Source organism: Telopea speciosissima, chromosome 5 (assembly GCF_018873765.1).
Source record: "Telopea speciosissima isolate NSW1024214 ecotype Mountain lineage chromosome 5, Tspe_v1, whole genome shotgun sequence".
NCBI classification, from domain to species: Eukaryota; Viridiplantae; Streptophyta; class Magnoliopsida; order Proteales; family Proteaceae; genus Telopea; species Telopea speciosissima.
The window spans coordinates 21,691,826-21,711,257 of record NC_057920.1 but is presented as its reverse complement, the minus strand read 5'-3'; the positions used below and the strand labels follow the sequence as shown (position 1 = coordinate 21,711,257).

Genomic DNA, 19,432 nt, shown 5'->3' with positions numbered 1-19,432 from the left:
CCATCTCTGTGACCCCTGTAATTATCTCTGGGATCCCCATCTCTGTCAGGTAGCCTTTGTACCACCGAATTGAGCTGGTAACTGTCTTCATCTATGGGTACGTTGCTGTCTCTGCCAGGGGTGACTCTTTGTTCTTCCAGTTGTTGCAATCTAGCCATGATTGCATCAACTGTAGCCTTCTGGGCTTCAGTTGCAGCCCTTTGTTCAGCAACAAGCTTCTGGAACATCTCGAGCATTGCAGCCATGGGGTCAGTCATGAGCTCTGATACCACTTAATGTAGCTCTAGATAGGTAAAGGACCTACTAGAGGCCAAACATCCAGGATCTAATGGTAAAGGAGCCAAGGGGCTGCTGGTTCTGCAGTTGCAGCAGGGCAGAATTGAAGTTTAGGTCAATTTCTAGGATTTAGGCTAGAATAATAGGTGAGTGTGATAGATGATAAAGCTAGGCAGGTCTAGGGGAAACTAATGGTATAGGTTTGATGATGTTTAAATAAAAAAAATAAAAATCAGAAATTTAGGGTTAGGGTTTCAGGTTTTGGGAAAAAGAGCCAGTGATGAGTTTTAGGGTTTATAGTGGAGGGTTTGGTCTAGGGTTTAGGTCGAGTTTCCCAATAGGGAGAGGGATGTTCGATCCAAATATGGGGGGGTTTTAATGGCTGGTTAGGTCTGGGCAGGTTTTAGGTTTTAATGGAGATGAGGGGAATTCTAGGGTTTAATGTAAGGATGGGCAGGAGTTACTGTCGAGTGTAGGGGAGGGGGTAAGGCTGCTGTGGATGAAGTTTGGACGAGATCATGAGATTGATGGAGGGAATTGGGCTGGACAGGTTATAGATGAGGCTGGGGTTTAGGAATTCAAATAACATAAAAGGGAGGCTGTAGGGTAGGCTGTAGAGGATTAGGAGAAGGGAATGACTGAAAATATTAAATACTCACTGGAATTGCAGGTTCTTCAATGGCAGCAGCTGAGAACTTAGAAGGATAGAACCACCTTCAAACTTAGGGATCCTCCCGGCCGTCACGGTGCAAGGAGTCGTAGGAAATCCACCTACCCTTTCTTCCTTGATAGAACCACAAGGCAAACACTCACAAGGAGCAGCAACAGCAAAAATGGCAGCAGCACAAGTTCTGTTTTTTTTTTTTTAATTAATCTACTATGGGGGAGCCTCCCACGAAATTTAATATTTATAATTAAAGGCCAATGGCCAAAATCCTAGTCTAAGCAAAACACTCCCTCACTAAATCGTGGAGGGGTGGGGACCTAATAAAACAATTTAAAACTTAAAACAAAAAAGAGCTAATTGTCCCTAACTACTTAAAATAAATGACTTAATTAAATCACTTAAATTGAACCATGGTTTAAACTGATCCAATTTAAGTTTACAAATAAGCTGAAATAAAAACTAAGTATGGAAAATACTAAAATGCAAACCTAAGCTACGGCTCCCAAACTAAGCCCTAATTTCAGGGTTGCTTCTTCTTCTTCCTTTGGATGTGGGCACCTGGTGCTGCATCAGTATCGGTCGGTACCGATATGATACATACCGATACATTTTTTTTTTTATGGAAAATTGTGTCTCGGTTGGTATTGTATTGTATCGACCGATATGGCCCGATATGATTCGATAGACAGATCCGATACGTACATTAAAGGGTTTTGTGAGAGTATCGGTATGTATCGGCCGATATGGTCCGATACAGACCAATACATGTTGATATGGCCATTAAAGGCCCATGTGACTATCAGACTATGATTTTTTTTGTTTTGAGATCAGAGATTGAAGGAGTTTTCATAGAAAAAGGAGATTTTACAGATACAGGTAGGTTTCAGAAAAACATGATCTTTGTGTTTAAAATTTAAATCATGGTTTTGAATCCTATTTTGTGCCATAAATTGATAGATTTAGGTAAAAAGAAGTTAGTTGATGCATCAAACTTGATCATTTTGCAAGGTTTTGTACTGAAATCAATGCAAGTTTCTTGTCTCATTATACACTGTTCTCCATTTTAGTGTTTATGCATGATACATGTTATATATTGCTTATTTATATTGTTTTTTACTCCAAAAGTGTATTTCCATGCGTATATTGAGCATTTCCATGTGTATCTATAGCGTACGGTACGTATCTCTGATACGATACGATATGTCTCTTAAAATCACCCTTCCAATACAATACCTGATACCGATACTTTAAACCTTGACTATGACATGCTGGATCAAGTCCACTCATGGTCCGATGGAACCGATGTGCACTGTCTTCTGTCTGCATGATATATGAATGCCAAATCATAGTGTTCGAGAAGAAACAAGAGTAGTTTCTTCTCAAGTAGGTCGAGATATCCAAAATTTTCGAGAATTTGCCGAAATTTTCGAAACACTGCAGGTTTTAAGTTTCATATGTAATCTCATCTCGAGGAGCTCAAGATTCTTGAGATATTTGAGATCTCAGTGAGATTTAGAACTATGATGAGGAATGAATACATAAAATTAGAAAACCATGTCATAACTGTCAAATGTTATACATGGTTCATTACAAAGATATGGGAGTGACTAGGAAGTTTCCTTCTTGGAGTAAAAAATGCTGAAACTAGCAAAACGATACCGAAACCCAAAACATGGTCGAAATTTCACTGAAACTGTGAAATTTTGGTCAAAATCAGGCAGTAATACGAAGGATTTGATCGAAACAATACTGATAGACTGAAACTTGGTAAGACCCGGGTATCGCACCTGGTTTCGTTTCGACCTCTATCGATACCAAAAAAATTTTGATAAAATTCAGTCATCCCGACCAAAATTTCAAACATAGACCTGAAGAACCAGATTATGGGGTCCGTTAAGGACGGTTATTTCAAACACAGACCTGTTAGGTGATGCAATTCAGAAAAACAAGAACGCCAACAGCAAATCAGGCCATCAGTCAAACTGGGCCAAGAATGTAACGATAGCCTTAATTTTGAGTGCCCAATGGGTTATATGGGTCGTGGTTTGACTATTTTTGGATTTTCTAATGTATTGGGCCAATTCTAAGCCCAAATATGAGGGATTTAAGGCCTATATGAGAGCAGTGTTAGTTTCTATTTTATTAAGTTGTATTCTTTAATTTAGTAGTGTTTTCAGAAGAGTTGGATAGATATGCTTCAATCCAGCCATAGTTTCTGTTTTGTTAAGTTCTAGAAGAGTTTCTATTATGTGGAAAACTTAGGTTGTAAGGGATTCCTCCTTCCACACATGGGGTTTCCTATTTTGCATATTTAATTGAAGTTATAAATAAAGAATAGGGGATCACACTGCTCCGAACGATTTGAAAAATTTGTTAAGCTTATGCCTGCTGATTTCTGTGAGATTCAAAACTCTTTTTCTGTGAGATGCAGTGAAGCGCTTGGTGGGATGCCAAGTTGGACTGGTGAAATGATAATCAAGTTCTAGGAAGGAAGCATAGATCATATCCTTCTATATACTATCTTCTATCTTATATCTTCTTTTTCTTCTTCCATTAAAGGTCAAGATCTATTTTCAGTCTTGTGCATACGGTTTCTTCTTTGGTTTGCTCTCTTAAATACTGTTCTGTCCACTAACTGTTATTTGAGTTTCTTCTTAAGTTTGGACAGACCCTTAGACTGCAGTAGACCCTAAAGGCAGTCGGATCAATCCGACTACATAGCCTTCTAGAAGACCCGCGGCAGCACATTATTGATTTGGTTTCTAATTCTGTCCTACTAGTTTCTATTTTACACTGACTATTTTGTCTCATCAGTTACTAATTCCATTCCCCACTTCATATTTTGTTTTCATTTGCCATTTCTTCACTTTAGATTCAGTTTTCTGTTGTCTCTAACCTTACGTTTCTAAATTTTAGCCACTTTCTATTTTCATAACCCCTTAAAATATACCAATCTAAACGTTAGATTCACTTATAATTTTGGCAACCCATTCCATACATCTAAAATGCCTTGTGACCAGAGTTGCAACCAGATCTGATCACCCTTGACCAGGTTGCTGATATTGCTCTATTTGAGGGTTATTGACTGGCCTGCTGTTCTAGATCACTGTTGGTTGTTTTAATCACAGCCTTTGGGTAATTAGGTAGCCATTTTTAGGTGTCAATTTTAAAAAATCCTAGTCAGTATATGACTTCTCCTATAGCTTGAGGTTAGGAGGAGTATGTCCTTTTTTTTCCAACGCTTTGTAATGCAAAAGTCGACCTCGAACCAGGGAAACCAGCGGGAGATCGATTGCAGCAGGATCAATACAATACAAGGAACAAAACTGAAACTCTTTTTTTTGTTGCTAATTTTCTGTTCACATATGAAGGAGAACACAAAAGGATAAGAAAAAGAAGAAGAAAGGGATACGGAAGGTGGGAGATAGGATCAGTTCTCTCAGCCCATCATCCTCTCACCCAGGGCTTCTCACCCACGGTCTCTCACCGTTGCCGCACCTCACAGCTTCAACCGTAATTTTTTCTCTTCAATCTTTGTCCTTCTCTGCTCATAGTACTATATCTCGCGATATATCGGTATCTCGGCCTACCGAGATATCCGAAATATCCGAGATATCGCTGAATATTCCCAAATATTGCATTTTTCTGCAATATTTCGGGGTCCATCTCGGGGTATTTGGCCATATTTAGGCCTGAAACTTCATGGACAGCCTTATTTAAGCTTAATAAACACATTTAAACCATAAAATTGTAAAAATGTGAATTCAAATTGGTGTTTTGGGCTTGCACCCTTGATTGACATACGGTCGCCGACCTTAATGTATAAATAGTTAAATACACATAGATTAATGAAATCACAACTTAAGTTACAAATTACAAGTGCTAAACTGCTAATAGTAGTTGCTTTTCGCAATGTAAGTAACACAAATAATTAAAAAACTTAATGTAGATGCACTTCAATTGACACTTTTAGATTACTAATACACTTGTATAGTTATTTAATATTTTTCCCCTAACCCTTATATTTTTCACAAAATTAAAACCAATTTTTATATATAATGTTAATATAAGTATTGACCTAACACAACAAAACTATGAATTAGTAAACATAATATACATGTAATGCATCTCAAAACATATAGAAATAACTTTCATATTTTTTCATTATTTTTTAAACTTAAAACTCATATTTTTCCTTATTTATTTCTGTTTTTTAATTTTTATATATTTTTCTTAATTTTCGAAAATTAAAAGAATTATTTAAGAGCAGAAAAATAAATCCGACACTTGAAGCCGTAGATCGGCCATTGGTGTCTAACATATATTTAATTCATTACCATCTAAGTCATATTACCCTAATTATTTCCTATTTTAGTTGTAGGAAAATGAATTTTTAAAACCAGAAAAAAATAAAAAAATACATATGGGAAAAAATTTCGACACCGTGAGGCTGTAGATCGGCCTCCGGTGTCTAACATATATTAATATCATCAACATCCAACAACATTTGTACAAAGTTTTTTAAAAAAATTGTTTTAGAGAAATATAATTTACCTTAAATAATGAAATTAGGCTTGGATGATGAGCTTAGATGACCCTCCGACGCCTTCCCGGCGACAAGGAGCTTCAATGAGGCTTGGAAGGGAGGAAGAAGAGAGAAAATTTCATTTTCAGCAGCTCTCGGTCGAAATATCGACCAAGAGCTGCGAAATATGCAATTTATAAGGATTTTGAATGTGACACTATTGTCACTTTACAATATCTCGCGATATATCGTGATATCTCGCGATATATCGTGAGTTCCACGATATATCGTCGAAATATCTCGATATATCGACGAGTTATTGTACTTTTTTATTTCGACCTTGTTTCGTATCTCGTCATGTCGAGATTCACGAAATATCGCGATATATCGCCGATATTTCGCGAGATTTTATACCATGTTCTCTGCTCAGCTTCATACTCTTATTCATAATAACTCAATTACAAAGTAACCCAGTCCCAATCTAATTAAGAAACTAAATAAATCTAGAAAAGGAAACTACTAATTCATAAAACCTATGAAATAGAAGCTTCCTATAAAATCTAGCTGCCGTACATCAAAATAGAAACTTCTAGAGAACAAAATAAAAATAGAAACAAACTGAAATTAGAAACTTAAGGAAATAGAAACTTAAAGCTTACTTTCTAAATATGAAAATAGAAACTAAACTTTGGCAGCATTAGGGTAGAAGCTTTCTATTAGAGTTATTAGAATATGTCCTAGGGGTACTATAGGAACTGGACCTTATCTAGTTCCCTTATTATGTAATTTCTTCTTTCTTTTCTTTTTACCTTTTACCTCCCTAGGGAGGTTGGATGTAATAGGTTAAGAGTTGTTATTTGAGTAATATAGGTGTGGAGAGAATAATCTCCAACACAACAATTACAACTGAAATAGTTTCTCTTCTTTCTCCTTGTCTCCTTCTTCCTCTCCTCTCTTCCTCTTCCTCCTCCAACTTCTTCTCCTCTTCTTACCTACTTTCCTAACCTAAAATCTAACTTGGTATCAGAGCTTTAGGTTTGAGAGTCGCATCAATCCTCTTGCTTCTATTTTTTCCCCTCTCTTTGGAACCCTAGCACACAAGGGATTCCAAGGAAGAGGCTCTCATGTAAACAACTTGCTGGAATAGCATGAGATAGGTTATATACAACCTATTTAAGAGATGGAAGATGTTCTTTGAGCTTTCTTGAAGCACTCATGGAGTTTTGAAGCTCATCTAGCTGCAGCCAGATTTCCTCCAGTTGCAGGTTGCAGCCCTGTTTCCTCTCCATTTCGGCATGGGTTTGGTTGTTGGAGCAGCTTACTAGGATCGTACAAGGGTCCTACTTCTGCCTCTAATGTTCTCTATTGATGGATGAGGCTCTTCTTTGAGCATAACTCAGTTTCGTGGTGTCTCTTTTCTGCCCAGGTAAACCCAATAATGCTGTCCTTCTCTTGTTCTTGCATTTAGGGTACAATGGGCTTCTTTTTTGGCTGAGGGTTGATTATGAATACCTGTATTTGAAGTCTTGGAGCTTGTGTAAGCTGTTTTTACTCCTTGGAGAGTGTTAGGGTGAAGCTTTGTCCAGCTGGTACTTGTTTTCTTCCTTGCTGGAATTTCTGTTTTGTATTGGAATCCTCTATTTGGGTTGAGTGTGTACTCCCCACTTGCTGTTGGAAATCTGGTTTATGGTTAAGTGTTGTTTCCCATACAATATGGTTGATTCGGGTACATCTGGACTTGGTTCGGTTGATTCACAGCCCACTCTAGCTGCCCCTCAGTTGGTTTATGAGAGCACACATACATAGATTTCCTTTGTGAAGCTTTCCCTTAGGAGCAAAGGGAAACTTGGGTACATTACTGGTACTATTAAAGCTCTAGAGCCTGGTTCACCTACCTATGACAAATGGGAGACCGAAAACTCTACAGTCATGACATGGTCAATTTTCTCCATGACACCCGAGATTCGGAGAAGGTTTATAAGAAAAGAAACTGCCAAGGCAATCTGGGACAGTGTCTCCCAGACTTTTGATAGAGTGGGTGACTCTGCCGAGGTCTATCAGCTTTACAAAAAAATTAACTCAATGAGGCAGGGTGACATGACCATTTCTACGTACTACAATGCTTTTCTTGGTCTTTTGGAGGGGACCACTATAGGGATCTTTACTTGACCAACCTAGAGAATGAAGCAAAGGTGTATTAGACTCTTGAAAAGGAGCGTGTCATCACTTTACTTGGTGGTCTGAACCTTGACTATGAGCCAATCAGGCTCCAGATTTTAGGCCGGTCTCCCCTTCCATCTCTTAGTGAGGTCTGTAGTTACTTACAGAGTGAGGAGGCTTGGCGTGTTGCTATGGAACCAACACCAGCATCATCTCTTGAGAGGTCAGCTCTTAATTCTAGTTCTTCCCGAGACACCCATGGAGGTGGTAGAGGCCAAGGGCCTAACCGTGAGGAAGACAGAGCAGTGGAGACAGTTGGTGCCAGTGGAGTTGGGAGAGACAGGTTTAAATGTGATCATTGTGGGAGAACTAGACACACCAAGGATAGGTGTTGGTCTCTTCATGGTCGTCCTCCTGGCACACGAGGTCGTGGTGGCCATAGAGGGGGAGCTAGAACACACTCTATGATGATTGAGGCAAATGCTACACAGGATGACTCCACTTTGGCAGATGCAGTGTTTCGCAGGGTCATGTCACAACTGAGCATATCTCCTACACCCATAGTGGCCAGCTCTTCTTCATCCTCAGCTTTGCAGGTCTCCACCTCCGCTTCTACTACAGCCTAGTCTTGGGCCATTGACTCTGGTGCCATTGACCACATGACTGGTTCGTCCCATTATTATGATTCCTATACCATTTGCTAAGGTTAGGATAGCTGACGGCTCCCTTTCCTCCATATCTGGTAAGGGTAGTATCCCTGTTACATTATCTATTTCCCTTACTTCCGTTCTTCATGTTCCTAACCTAACACTTAATCTTTTATCTGTGAGTCACTTGACGAAATCTCTGAACTGTTGTGTCACATTTTTTCCTTCTCATTGACTTTTTCAGGATTTGGTGACGAAGAGGATTATTGGTGGTGGATGTGAGGAGCAAGGACTTTACCTTTTTGACCCTTTTTTGCCCACAGCTTAGTCCTATGTGTGTGGACGTAATGATAGTAGTTTTGTGGAGTCTGTTATGTTATGGCATCGTCGTCTTGGCCATCCATCTTTTGTTGCAATGAGGAAACAGTTGCCTCACTTATTTTCTTCTATTGCTTCTTCTCATATTTTTCAATGTGAACCATGTATATTTGCCAAACATTGTCGTTCTTCTTATCTATATCATGGTAATAGAATTGCTGCTCCTTTCAATATTGTGCATACTGATGTTAGGGGACCTTCCCCTACAACCTCTTTATTTGGCCATCGTTACTTTGTGTCATTTGTTGATGACTGTTCTTATGAACCATAAAAGTGATGTTTGTAATGCATTTCAAAATTTTTATCAGATGATTCTTACTCAGTTTGATACTCGTATCAAAATTGTTCGGTCTGATAAAGGAGGAGAATACATGTTTGGTGGCCTCCAAGCTTACTTCACTAATAATGGCATTATCCATCAGCTCGCGTGTGTTGACACACCCCAACAAAATGGGGTTGCTGAGAGGAAAAATCGCCATTTATTGGAGGTCACCCGTAATCTCTTGTTTGGTATGCATGTTCCCAAGACCTTCTGGTTTGTAGCTCTTCTCACTGCTTCCTTCTTATTAATCGCATGCCTACCAAACTTCTTGATTTCAAATCTCCCTTAGAAATCTTATCTCCACAAGTTTTTGCTGTCTCTTCCTCCTAAAGTCTTTGGTTGTGCTTGTTATGTGCATGTTAACAAATCACATTGTACTAAACTTGATCCCAAAGCTCTCAAGTGTCTCTTTCTTGGGTACTCTTCTACTACCAAAGGTTACAAGTGCTATCACCCATCCTCTCGCAGGTGCCTCACCTCCAAAGATGTGACTTTCCTTGAGTCTGTCCCTTTCTTTGCACCATCCCTCTTCAGGGGGAGAATTGTGGAAGTGAACAGGCTGTTGATTTCCTTCATTATCCTCTACCTATCTCTCCCTTTATGCTTGACATTGGAAAGCATAGGGTTGCGGATGTGGATGTGAATATAGATTTGGTTGTTGACAGTGGTCCTGGTAAGGAAAAGGATTACCACATTAAATACAAGAGAGGTGAAGGCTTGCATAATGAAGGAAAGAAGACCTACCAAGAGTCCTCTTTGGATTTAGATCCACATCCTGAGATTCATTCTCCTCAATCAGGTGATATCCTTTCTCCTCTATCTGATTTAGATCTTCCTATTGATGTTAGAAAGGGGAAAAGAGCTTGTACTAATCCTATAGCCCAATTTGTTTCCTATGATGCTCTTTCTCCTGTAGGTCTTGCCTTTATTGCTGTTCTCTCTACAGCTTCTACTCCCAGGAATGTTACTGATGCTATGTCTGACCCAAAGTGGAGACAAGCTATGTCTAAAGAGATGATGGCTCTTGAAAAGAATGGTACTTGGCAATTGGTGGATCTTCCCAAGGGACGTATCCCAGTTGGATGCAGATGGCTCTACACAATCAAGTATAAATTTGATGGTATTGTTGAGAGATACAAAGCAAGGTTGGTAGCCAAGGGGTACAATCAAGTCTATGGGATAGACTATCAGGAGACACTTGCTCTTGTGGCTAAGCACAACTCTATAAGAGTTCTTTTATCATTGGCTGCCAATAAAGATTGGCCATTATATTAATTAGATGTGAAGCATGCCTTTCTTCATGGTGACTTGGAAGAGGAAGTGTACATGCACCCCCACCAGGCTTCAAAATACCTTCAGCTGAAGGGAAGGTGTGTCTCCTCAAGAAGGCACTATATGGACCAAGCAGTTACCAAAGGCATGGTTTGAGCGCTTCCGATAGGCTATTCTGAAGAATGGATATTCCCAGAGTCAAGTTGACCACATTCTCTTTACCAAGCGGGGCAATGGTACCATCACAGCCCTCATTGTCTATGTTGATGATATTGTAGTCACTGGAGATGATATGGCTGAGATAAATAAACCTGAAAATCTACTTGGCAAAATAGTTTGAAATCAAAGATCTAGGTCCCTCAAAGTATTTCTTAGGCATTGAAGTATCAAGGACCAAGAGAGGAACCAACATATGTCAACGAAAGTTTGTGCTTGATTTGCTGACAGATACAAGGATGTTAGGATGCAAACCAGCAAGTTCTCCTGTTGAGCAGAATCACAAACTAGGAGAAGATTGTGGTCCTTCTCTTGTTGATACGGGAAAGTACCAGAGGCTAGTTGGGAAGCTTATTTACCTTTCTATGACACGCCCAAATATTTCCTATACAGTGGGAGTAGTGAGTCAATTTATGCATGCCCCCAAGAGTGGCCATTTAGATGTTGTGTATCGTATTCTTAGATATTTAAAGTCGTGTCCAGGGAAAGGACTGTTGTATGCCAGGCACAATCACCTGAGAGTGGAAGGTTTTACTAATGGTGATTGGGCTGGATCCATCACAAACAGGAGGTCTACCTTCGGCTATTGTACCTTTGTGGGAGGTAACTTGGTTACATGGAGAAGCAAAAAACAGTCGGTTGTAGCTAGATCTAGTGCCGAGGCAGAATTTAGAGCTATAGCTCATGGAGTGTGTGAACTCATATGGTTGAAAAGACTAGTTCAGAAACTGGGGTTTGACACTGAAGGCCCTATGAGACTCTACTATGACAACAAGGCTGCCATCAGTATTGCCCACAATCCAGTACAACATGACAGAACCAAGCACATTGAAGTTGATAGACACTTCATCAAGGAGAAGATAGACTCTGGCTGCATTTGTACTCCTTTTGTAAAGACTGGTGATCAACTGCAGACATCTTCACCAAGGCACTTGCCTCTTTTCAGTTTGGTACTCTCCTAAGCAAGCTGGGAATGCATGACATTTATTCTCCAGCTTGAGGGGGAGTGTTAGAGTTATTAGAATTTATGTACTTTAAGAACTGGACCTTATCTAGTTCCTTTATTCTGTAATTTCTTCTTTCTCTTCTTTTTACCTTTTACCTCCTTAGGGAGGTTGGATGTAATATGTTAAGAGTTGTTATTTGAGTAATATAGGTGTGGAGAGAATAATCTCCAACACAACAATTACAACCGAAATAGTTTCTCTTCTTTCTCCTTGTCTCCTTCTTCCTCTCCTCTCTTCCTCTTCCTCCTCCTCCTCCAACTTCTTCTCCTCTTCTTACCTACTTTCCTAACCTAAAATCTAACTCTTTCTCCACTTGATGGGCCCACAAGATCTATTAAAAAGCATCCCCACACAAGGCAAATATGGGCTGAGACACTATTCACGTGAACAGTGTTTGGTCTTTTTTTCTTCATATTTCGATCTACATCACTTTGTCTAAGCTCGACTCCTATTGACTGATAGTCGTCCTTAGGCCAGTATGTCTCAACCCATCTAGCTTTTAATATTCTCAGATTTGAATATTCTGTTCTTCCCGATTAATTGAGCCTTCAACCAGACTTTGGACCACTTCTGAATTGTTGATTTGCTGATTATTCTCTTGAATATGGTTCTCAACTTTTCTGTGATTCTGGAAATTTCTGTTAGTTTCTAAACCCTAGATCTTAGGGGTTCTAGAACTACGTTACCAATCAGAGCTGCCAGAAAGCAGATATGTTATGTCAGGTGCAACTTCGTAGATCAGCTCAGTGGGTATCCCATAACAAGACCCACAAACAAAAAAAAAAGGCTGAAGTGTACGAGATGTACACATTGCATCTGTATAACAAGAAAAATGCCCTACAAAGAGATTTACAAGATTGTAAAGTTTCTTCTTGAAACTTGACCTTAAGTAGTATCAGTTTGTTGCTTGTAGTCTACAACTTCCCTATCTTTCTTCAAACTTCGAACTTATTAGTGGAGGACAGCTTGCAGCAACTTAAAGGATTATTATAGGGAGATATTTTGTAAATGCATTCTGCATGTATTCATTTTCGATGTACGATATGAGACCCAGATCTTCATGGTGAGAACACCCTAGAGTGATGAAGGTCCATTCAGAGGTTGGGATTGAACTGTGCCTCATCTCTTTCAAACTTTCCTTTGGTTATTCTTTCCCTTTCTCTTCAAGTAATAATTGGGGCCAATTTAGGTATCATGCCATACTTATTCTTTTGGCTCTTGCAGCATTAAATATGCAAACCTCATTGATTGATCAACTGAGTGAAGGTCATGGTTGTCAAGGCCTCCTTGTTGGTGTTGCCTAGACACTGTGACAACTATGGTGAATGTTCAATCCAAATTGCAGATACACATGAGGGGAACCTCTAAAAAAATAGAGGAATAGGTCTCCAAGATCATAAAATAGAGAGGAAAATCCCCTTGATAAGCTTATTGTGCCTTAAAAAGTTAGGGGCACTTCAAGATCTCATTACTAATAAGGAGGAATCATACACCAATGAGACCTTCAAAGACAGAAATCTCAGCCGAAGGATTGTATAGAATTGGTTCATTTCTGAGAGACTGAGACTACGAACATCATGGCCTCCAAACACCACCAAGGAAATCCAATACAGCACACAGAAAAAGCAGTACTAGTACCTCAAAGATCACCTCTAAAATGAAGAGCATATGCATACAACACTGCATTAATTTTGCAGCTGCTGACTGAGCAATTATGGTTCAATCACAATGTACACCTATGGTGTATAATTCTTTTATTGCACAAGATGTAACATTTTCTTTCCATTTATGTGCTGCAGAGTAAGATTCATAAGAACGGGGTCTGGGGCTCCAGCCATTCTTGGAAAGGCATTTACATCCTTCAAACACCTCAGACAGATATAAGCAAACAAATGTACAAGATACAGCCAGATGATTCAATTCTACTGATTGGAAAATAAAAAATGAACAATAAAGAGTACCAGAAAAGAAAATGGATAATAAATGATTTTCAACAATTAACAATGATGGATTAGCATTGCTGATGTAATTTCAAAGTACAGAATACCACAATTTATTTATAGATGAAGGCATGTTAGTAATGATTGACATCTTATAATATTCCATGCTAACAAATGAGACACATATAACTAGGTTCATCTTACAGCTACAGATGCATCAAGTTTTAGATTGTTCAGGTGTAAAAAACAACAGAAAAGCCAAAATACAGATAAGATCCACATGGGCAACCTCAACAATCTAAAATGAGGTCATCCTGGAACAGTGATGGGAAGAACAACTCAGGAAATGAAGAATATTATCAAGGAGCCTTCTAACTAAATGGGAATGCTGCCCAATGCCAACAGATTGAATTTATACTCAAAAAAGATTCTTCCGAGGTGGTAGATATGGACAGTAACTTACCCACAACCCCATTTAAACTCTCCTTCACAGTACACCCCAAAGGCTTGTAGGATAACCGCCAAAATAGAACTTAAAGTCTTTATTATCATCTGATAAGAAGTAAAGAAAAAAAAAAGCTATCAGCGACATTACATTAGTTGCTCCACTGAGATAAAATAAAGGTTGAAAGAAATGGGGCTCTGCCAGAAAGCAAACATACATATTGAACAATTCCGAACTTTACAAGCTGGTAAAACCATTGACCAAGTTTCCATGGTTTAAAGAAATAGTTCATAGGAAAAGTATGCTTTACAGTTCCCTTTTGAGAACTATTTTCTAGTAAGGGTGTTTTAGAACCTGCCCGTCCTTGCCGCTCCATAAACTCGATTGTCCTCTCTTCCCCACCTAAAGATGATCATAACATTGGTAAATATGAAAATTAGCTGCTGTTTTAAGTTTAAATATCCATGAACAATATAACCATCTACTGTACATCTACCGTGAGGCAATTCCCAGAGGCAATACTATAGTTTTTCCTGCTGACTTACTTCTTCTGTCTAGAGAACTATAGGAAATACACTCATCTTAGTTATCTACATGTTAAAAGCCTAGAAAAGAAACAGCAGTGCTGATATTTATTAATTATCATCATATAACCCTCCACTGCTACTATACATTATGCAGGTCTTTTGTTTTGATACCTTGCAGAAGCTCATGGAACAGGTACATGTTTTCCGTATCATAACTTCTCAAGGTGGCTGGCCCAGATATAGGGGGTTAATAAAATTCATTTGAAGAGCCTAAGCATAAGCTAAGAGATGAGTCAGGATTATACGAACTAGTTTGGACAAATTTGTTACTCGTACGTGGATGGGCATTTGTGACTGGGCTTTCTGTACATATCTAGTAGCATATAAGTAATCCTTGCCTGCACTTCAAGGTCCAAATTTTGGATCAGGATGACCAGTCGTGAGGGTGAAATTTAGTATGCTACAGCATCTGAGATGCATACAAATCATCCAAGATTTAGCTACCTAATCCAGTCCCCTGACTAGTGCAAACCCATGTGTATGTATGTATATAGATGAGCAGGCATATATTGTACATGTACAAAATCATATATATTTGTCTACAGGACTTGTCCACAGGCTACTGTCTTCCAACAATTTGCATCCATATCCTTTGGAATAGTAAAGTCTCATGAAACCTAACTCCTTTAACTTGAACCTCTTTGGCTTGTACAGAAGCAACTAAATAAAGCCATAAAATGGAACCAACATGTCTATAAGTGGAGAAATCATATTTATGAAAGTATCTCCAGACTAAACAATGCATTTATATGTACATAAGCCTATATATTGAAAGCTGATCAATAATCAAATCAAAGATCAGCCTATGTTGGATCAATACAGTCAGATGGGAGGTCAAACCTAGTTGAACCAACTATATCAGCAATGTGTCATCAAAACAAAAACATAAAGTTCATCACCCAATTGGATCAAAACTACAGGTAAATTTGTGCTTCAGCTTCTCTTATCTTTCTCAAGCTTTTCTTTTCGAGGGAATTTATACTTATTATTCAAGGAAGTTGTTAGTGCAAACTGGGGGGGGGGGTCTAGGTAGTGAATTCCCAATTACAATTGGGTTACATCAAGGATCAGCTTTAAGCCCTTATTTATTTACGCTTATCATGGGTGATTTAACTAGAGACATTCAAGATGAGGTTCCTTGGTGTATGCTTTTTGCTGATGATATTGTTTTGGTGGTTGAGACAAAAGCAGGGATTAATGGCAAGTTGGAGTTATGGAGATGAACCTTGAAATCAAAAGGTTTTAAGATAAAGTAGAACGAAGACGGACTATATGGTGTGTAACTTTAGTTACACTAGGACGGATAATGATATGGTGAAAATTGATGAGAGGGAGATTCCGCAAAGTGATTATTTTAGGTATCTATGTTCAATCATAAATAAAGAAGGTGATATAGAGGATGATGTTTCACAGAGATTTACAATAGGATGGATGAAGCGAAGATGTCTGTCTGGAGTGTTGTGTGATCGACGTATTCCTTTAAAACTTGAAGGAAAATGTTATACGACAATCATACAGCCGACTATGGTGTATGGTGTAGAATGTTGGGCAGTTAAAGAAGCATCATATAGATAAAATCAGTGTAGCAGAGATGAGGATGTTGAGATGGATGAATGGCAAAACTAGGAAGGATAAAGTTAGGAATGATCAAATTAGAGCTGATTTTGGGAGTAGCTCCTACACATGACAAGCTACGAGAAAATTGTTTGAGGTGGCATGGCCATGTTCAACGGAAGCCTTTGGATGCTCCAGTACGGAGGAGTGATTTGATTCAAATTGAAGAAACTAAAAGAGCTAGATGCAGACTTAAAATGACCCTAGGAATAGGGCGAGGCTTACCGCGACAAGAATGAATTACGCTTCGGTCCCGATGAGCAGCGTGCGTGGGAGTGAGTAGATGAGGAGTGGTTAATGCAGATAAGTCATGTAATGGGCTTCTTTTATTGGAAATAAGCCTTTGGTGGGGTTATGTATACATTGGGCTTTTGATTCTCTGTGTTTTCTTTGTAATGGGTCACTTTAATGGGCCTAAAATGTGGATACAAGGAAGGCATACAAGATTAGGCTTCGTAGTAGCTTATTTTCATATTTTCTAGCCATATTTATAAGCCTTTTCCTATTCCTAGGTTGTTAGTTAAGTCTTTTAATTTTTCTAAGTATCAGTTTAGAGTCTAGTGTTAATCTTTTCATATTCCTAGATTCAAGTATTATGTCTTTAATGTTTTATTGGTTTTAGTTTCTAGGTCTTAGGGGTAGTTTTCCATGTCTAGGATTTGGTATCTATGTATGGGGAATCCCAAAAGGGCTTTGGAATTCTAAGAGTCTACTTTAATGCGGGGATTTGGAATTCTAAGAGTCTACTTTAATGCTACTTGATGTACTCAAGGCTTTTAAAGCCTCCCCCACTCCTATATAATACAAACCATGGGCTGCTCTCAAAAGCACCCAATGAACTTTTACAACAAACAATCTGAATATTTTCTTGTGTAACTCAAGAGGGCGTAGGTGAGATTCCTACAGCGGGCCTAGGTGGGACTCCTATGGCTGGGTAACTAGTGGGACTCTAGCTTGCCAAAGTTATCCTACTATCTTCAACATTCACCATTCATCATCCATCACCATTTGCACCATTTCCACTTTCATCATTCAAACACCAACACAGCAGGATCAGAACTAACCAATTTTAGCCAAGCTGTCCAACACCTACCCTCTTTATTTTGTTATTTTGTTATTTCGGTATATGTGGTTTAGTCCCACATTGCTAGTGTACTAAGTGTTAATTATTCATTATAATTATAAATATAGAAGTGCTTAGGATGCATTAATCATCTAAGCATAGAGTTCTAATTCAGATCCACTTAACATGGTATCAGAGCTGGTTATGAATTAGAACCATCCACGATTCCCTCCCCTTCTCTAATTCTCGATCTCTCTCCTGTTCTCTTCTCTCCTCTTCTTTCCTTTGTTTTGCATTGTTCTTCTTTGTCCCATAGGGCAGCACTGATGAGGTGATCTATTGATCCAGCTGCTGCCCTCCCTTGTTACCACACTTCATGATATGAAGAATTGATCGATAAGGTGCTGCCCTCCTTTGCTGCGAATAGTGAAGACTTTAGCCTTCATTGGACAGATTCACACTATATTACAAGGACTTTGTTCACTATATTGGAGCTTCAGACCTGCGGCAGATCAGTATTCCAGCACCTACATCAAGCTACATCAAGTTCCAGCCCTCAAGATCGATATCTCTTCACTTTCAGGGTTTTTTTCAAAACCCTGACAATTGTCGATCTTAGGGTTCCACTTATCAGCTAATTCTGATTTTTTGAGGAGTGCTTCACATCTGTTCAAGTGTCCTTCGACTGCAATTTCAGCCTCATACAGTCACTTTTCAGGCCTCACATCATCTTATCGATTTCAGCAATTTCAGGGTTTTTTTCAAAACCCTGAAAATATCGATCTCAAGGTTTTCTCTAGCTGCTGTTGCTGATTCTTGGAGACACTTATTCCTTCATTATTAGAGGGCTTTCATCCTTGTTTCAGCCCTTAATTTGGAGGTGTTCTTGGTTTTCTCTTCACAACAGCCCTCTTCTCCGATTTGGGATTCTTCACTGTCTCCATGGGTGACTCTGTGAATTCGACTACTACTTATGTTGGTGATGGAAACAGCAAACCAGAGTATCATACTTTCTCTCCAAATCCAATCAAGTTGGATGGCACCAATTACCTACTTTGGTCTAGGTCTGCCTCCTTTGCCATTGCTGGCCGTGGCCTTACTGGTCATATTAGGGGATCCACTGCTATGCCTACTGAGGTTGGGGCTGCTCAAGACAAGTGGCTTGCCAACAATGGAGTTCTTATGTCCTACTTGATTGGTTCTATGGTTACAGATCTACAACACAATTTTCTTCTCCTTGATACAGCCTCAGAAATTTGGGCCGCTTGCAAAGAGACTTATGGACAGCTTGGCAATGATGCCCAGGTATATGAAATCAGGAAGAAGGTCCTTCACACTACTCAGGGAGAATTGACAGTCTCCAAATACTATGCTACCTTGCGCAGCCTTTGGCAGCAATTGGACCATTTTTCTGATTTTCACCCAAGTACAGCTGCAGATATTACTTCTTATAAGCAACACATGGACAAGATCAGGGTTTATGATTTCTTGGCAGGATTAAATGTGGAGTATGATCAGATTTGGGTTCAAGTGTTGGGTCACAAGCCTTTTCCCACACTTGAACAGTCATATGCCCTAGTCTCCTCCGAAGAAAACCGTAGGGCTGCCATGTTGCACCCTCCTATTCGACGATCAGCTCTCCAGGCTGCTGCCCCGCCACTCCCGCACCTAGTGGCATTGCTTCTCTTGTGATTCTACTACAGGTCTGTTGTTTGTGAGTACTGTCACAAACCTTACCACACCAAGGAGAAGTGCTGGAAACTTCATGGGAAACCGGCTGATTTTGAAGCTAAAAGGGCTGCCAAGACAAAGATAAAGACAAAGACCAAGGCCCATCAAACTGAGACTGTTACTGCAGCTCCTACTACTGACACTGGTCTATCCCAGGATGATCTACAAGCACTCCTACGTATGCTAAGGTCTTCTGCTGCTGCTGCTTCTACTACATCAGCCACTGCCAATTCTTCAACTCCTTCAGGTTCACACTTTGCCCGGTCAGGTATTTCATTTGGAGGTCATTGTGCTTCTGTGGCTTCCCATCCTTGGATCATAGATTCTGGAGCTACAGATCATATGACCGGTTCCTCTAGTCTGTTTCACAAATATTCTCCCACTTCTGGGAAAGATAAGGTCAAAGTGGCTGATGGTTCCCTTTCTTCCATATCTGGAAAAGGAATCATCAACTGCACTTCCTCTCTTCCCTTGTCTTCTGTTTTGCACATTCCTAATTTTACTACTAACCTTCTTTCAATTAGTAGTATTACTCGTGATCTAAACTACAAAGTCATTTTTTCCCCTTCTCATTGTGTGTTT

General features: G+C 39.3%; 1 protein-coding gene across 2 annotated transcripts in view; it reads right to left on the bottom strand.

The window, feature by feature from the left end:
• The window catches only part of LOC122662661 (protein LAZ1-like), a 68,503-nt gene that overhangs the window by 28,758 nt on the left and 20,313 nt on the right, over positions 1 to 19,432 (bottom strand). For both annotated transcript variants that reach the window (XM_043858363.1, XM_043858364.1), the window contains exons 5-6: positions 14,073 to 14,257; positions 13,874 to 13,962 (exon numbers count right to left, since the gene is read on the bottom strand). In XM_043858363.1, the coding sequence (XP_043714298.1) occupies positions 13,874 to 13,962; positions 14,073 to 14,257 (274 nt within the window). The remainder of the gene's footprint in view (positions 1 to 13,873; positions 13,963 to 14,072; positions 14,258 to 19,432) is intronic.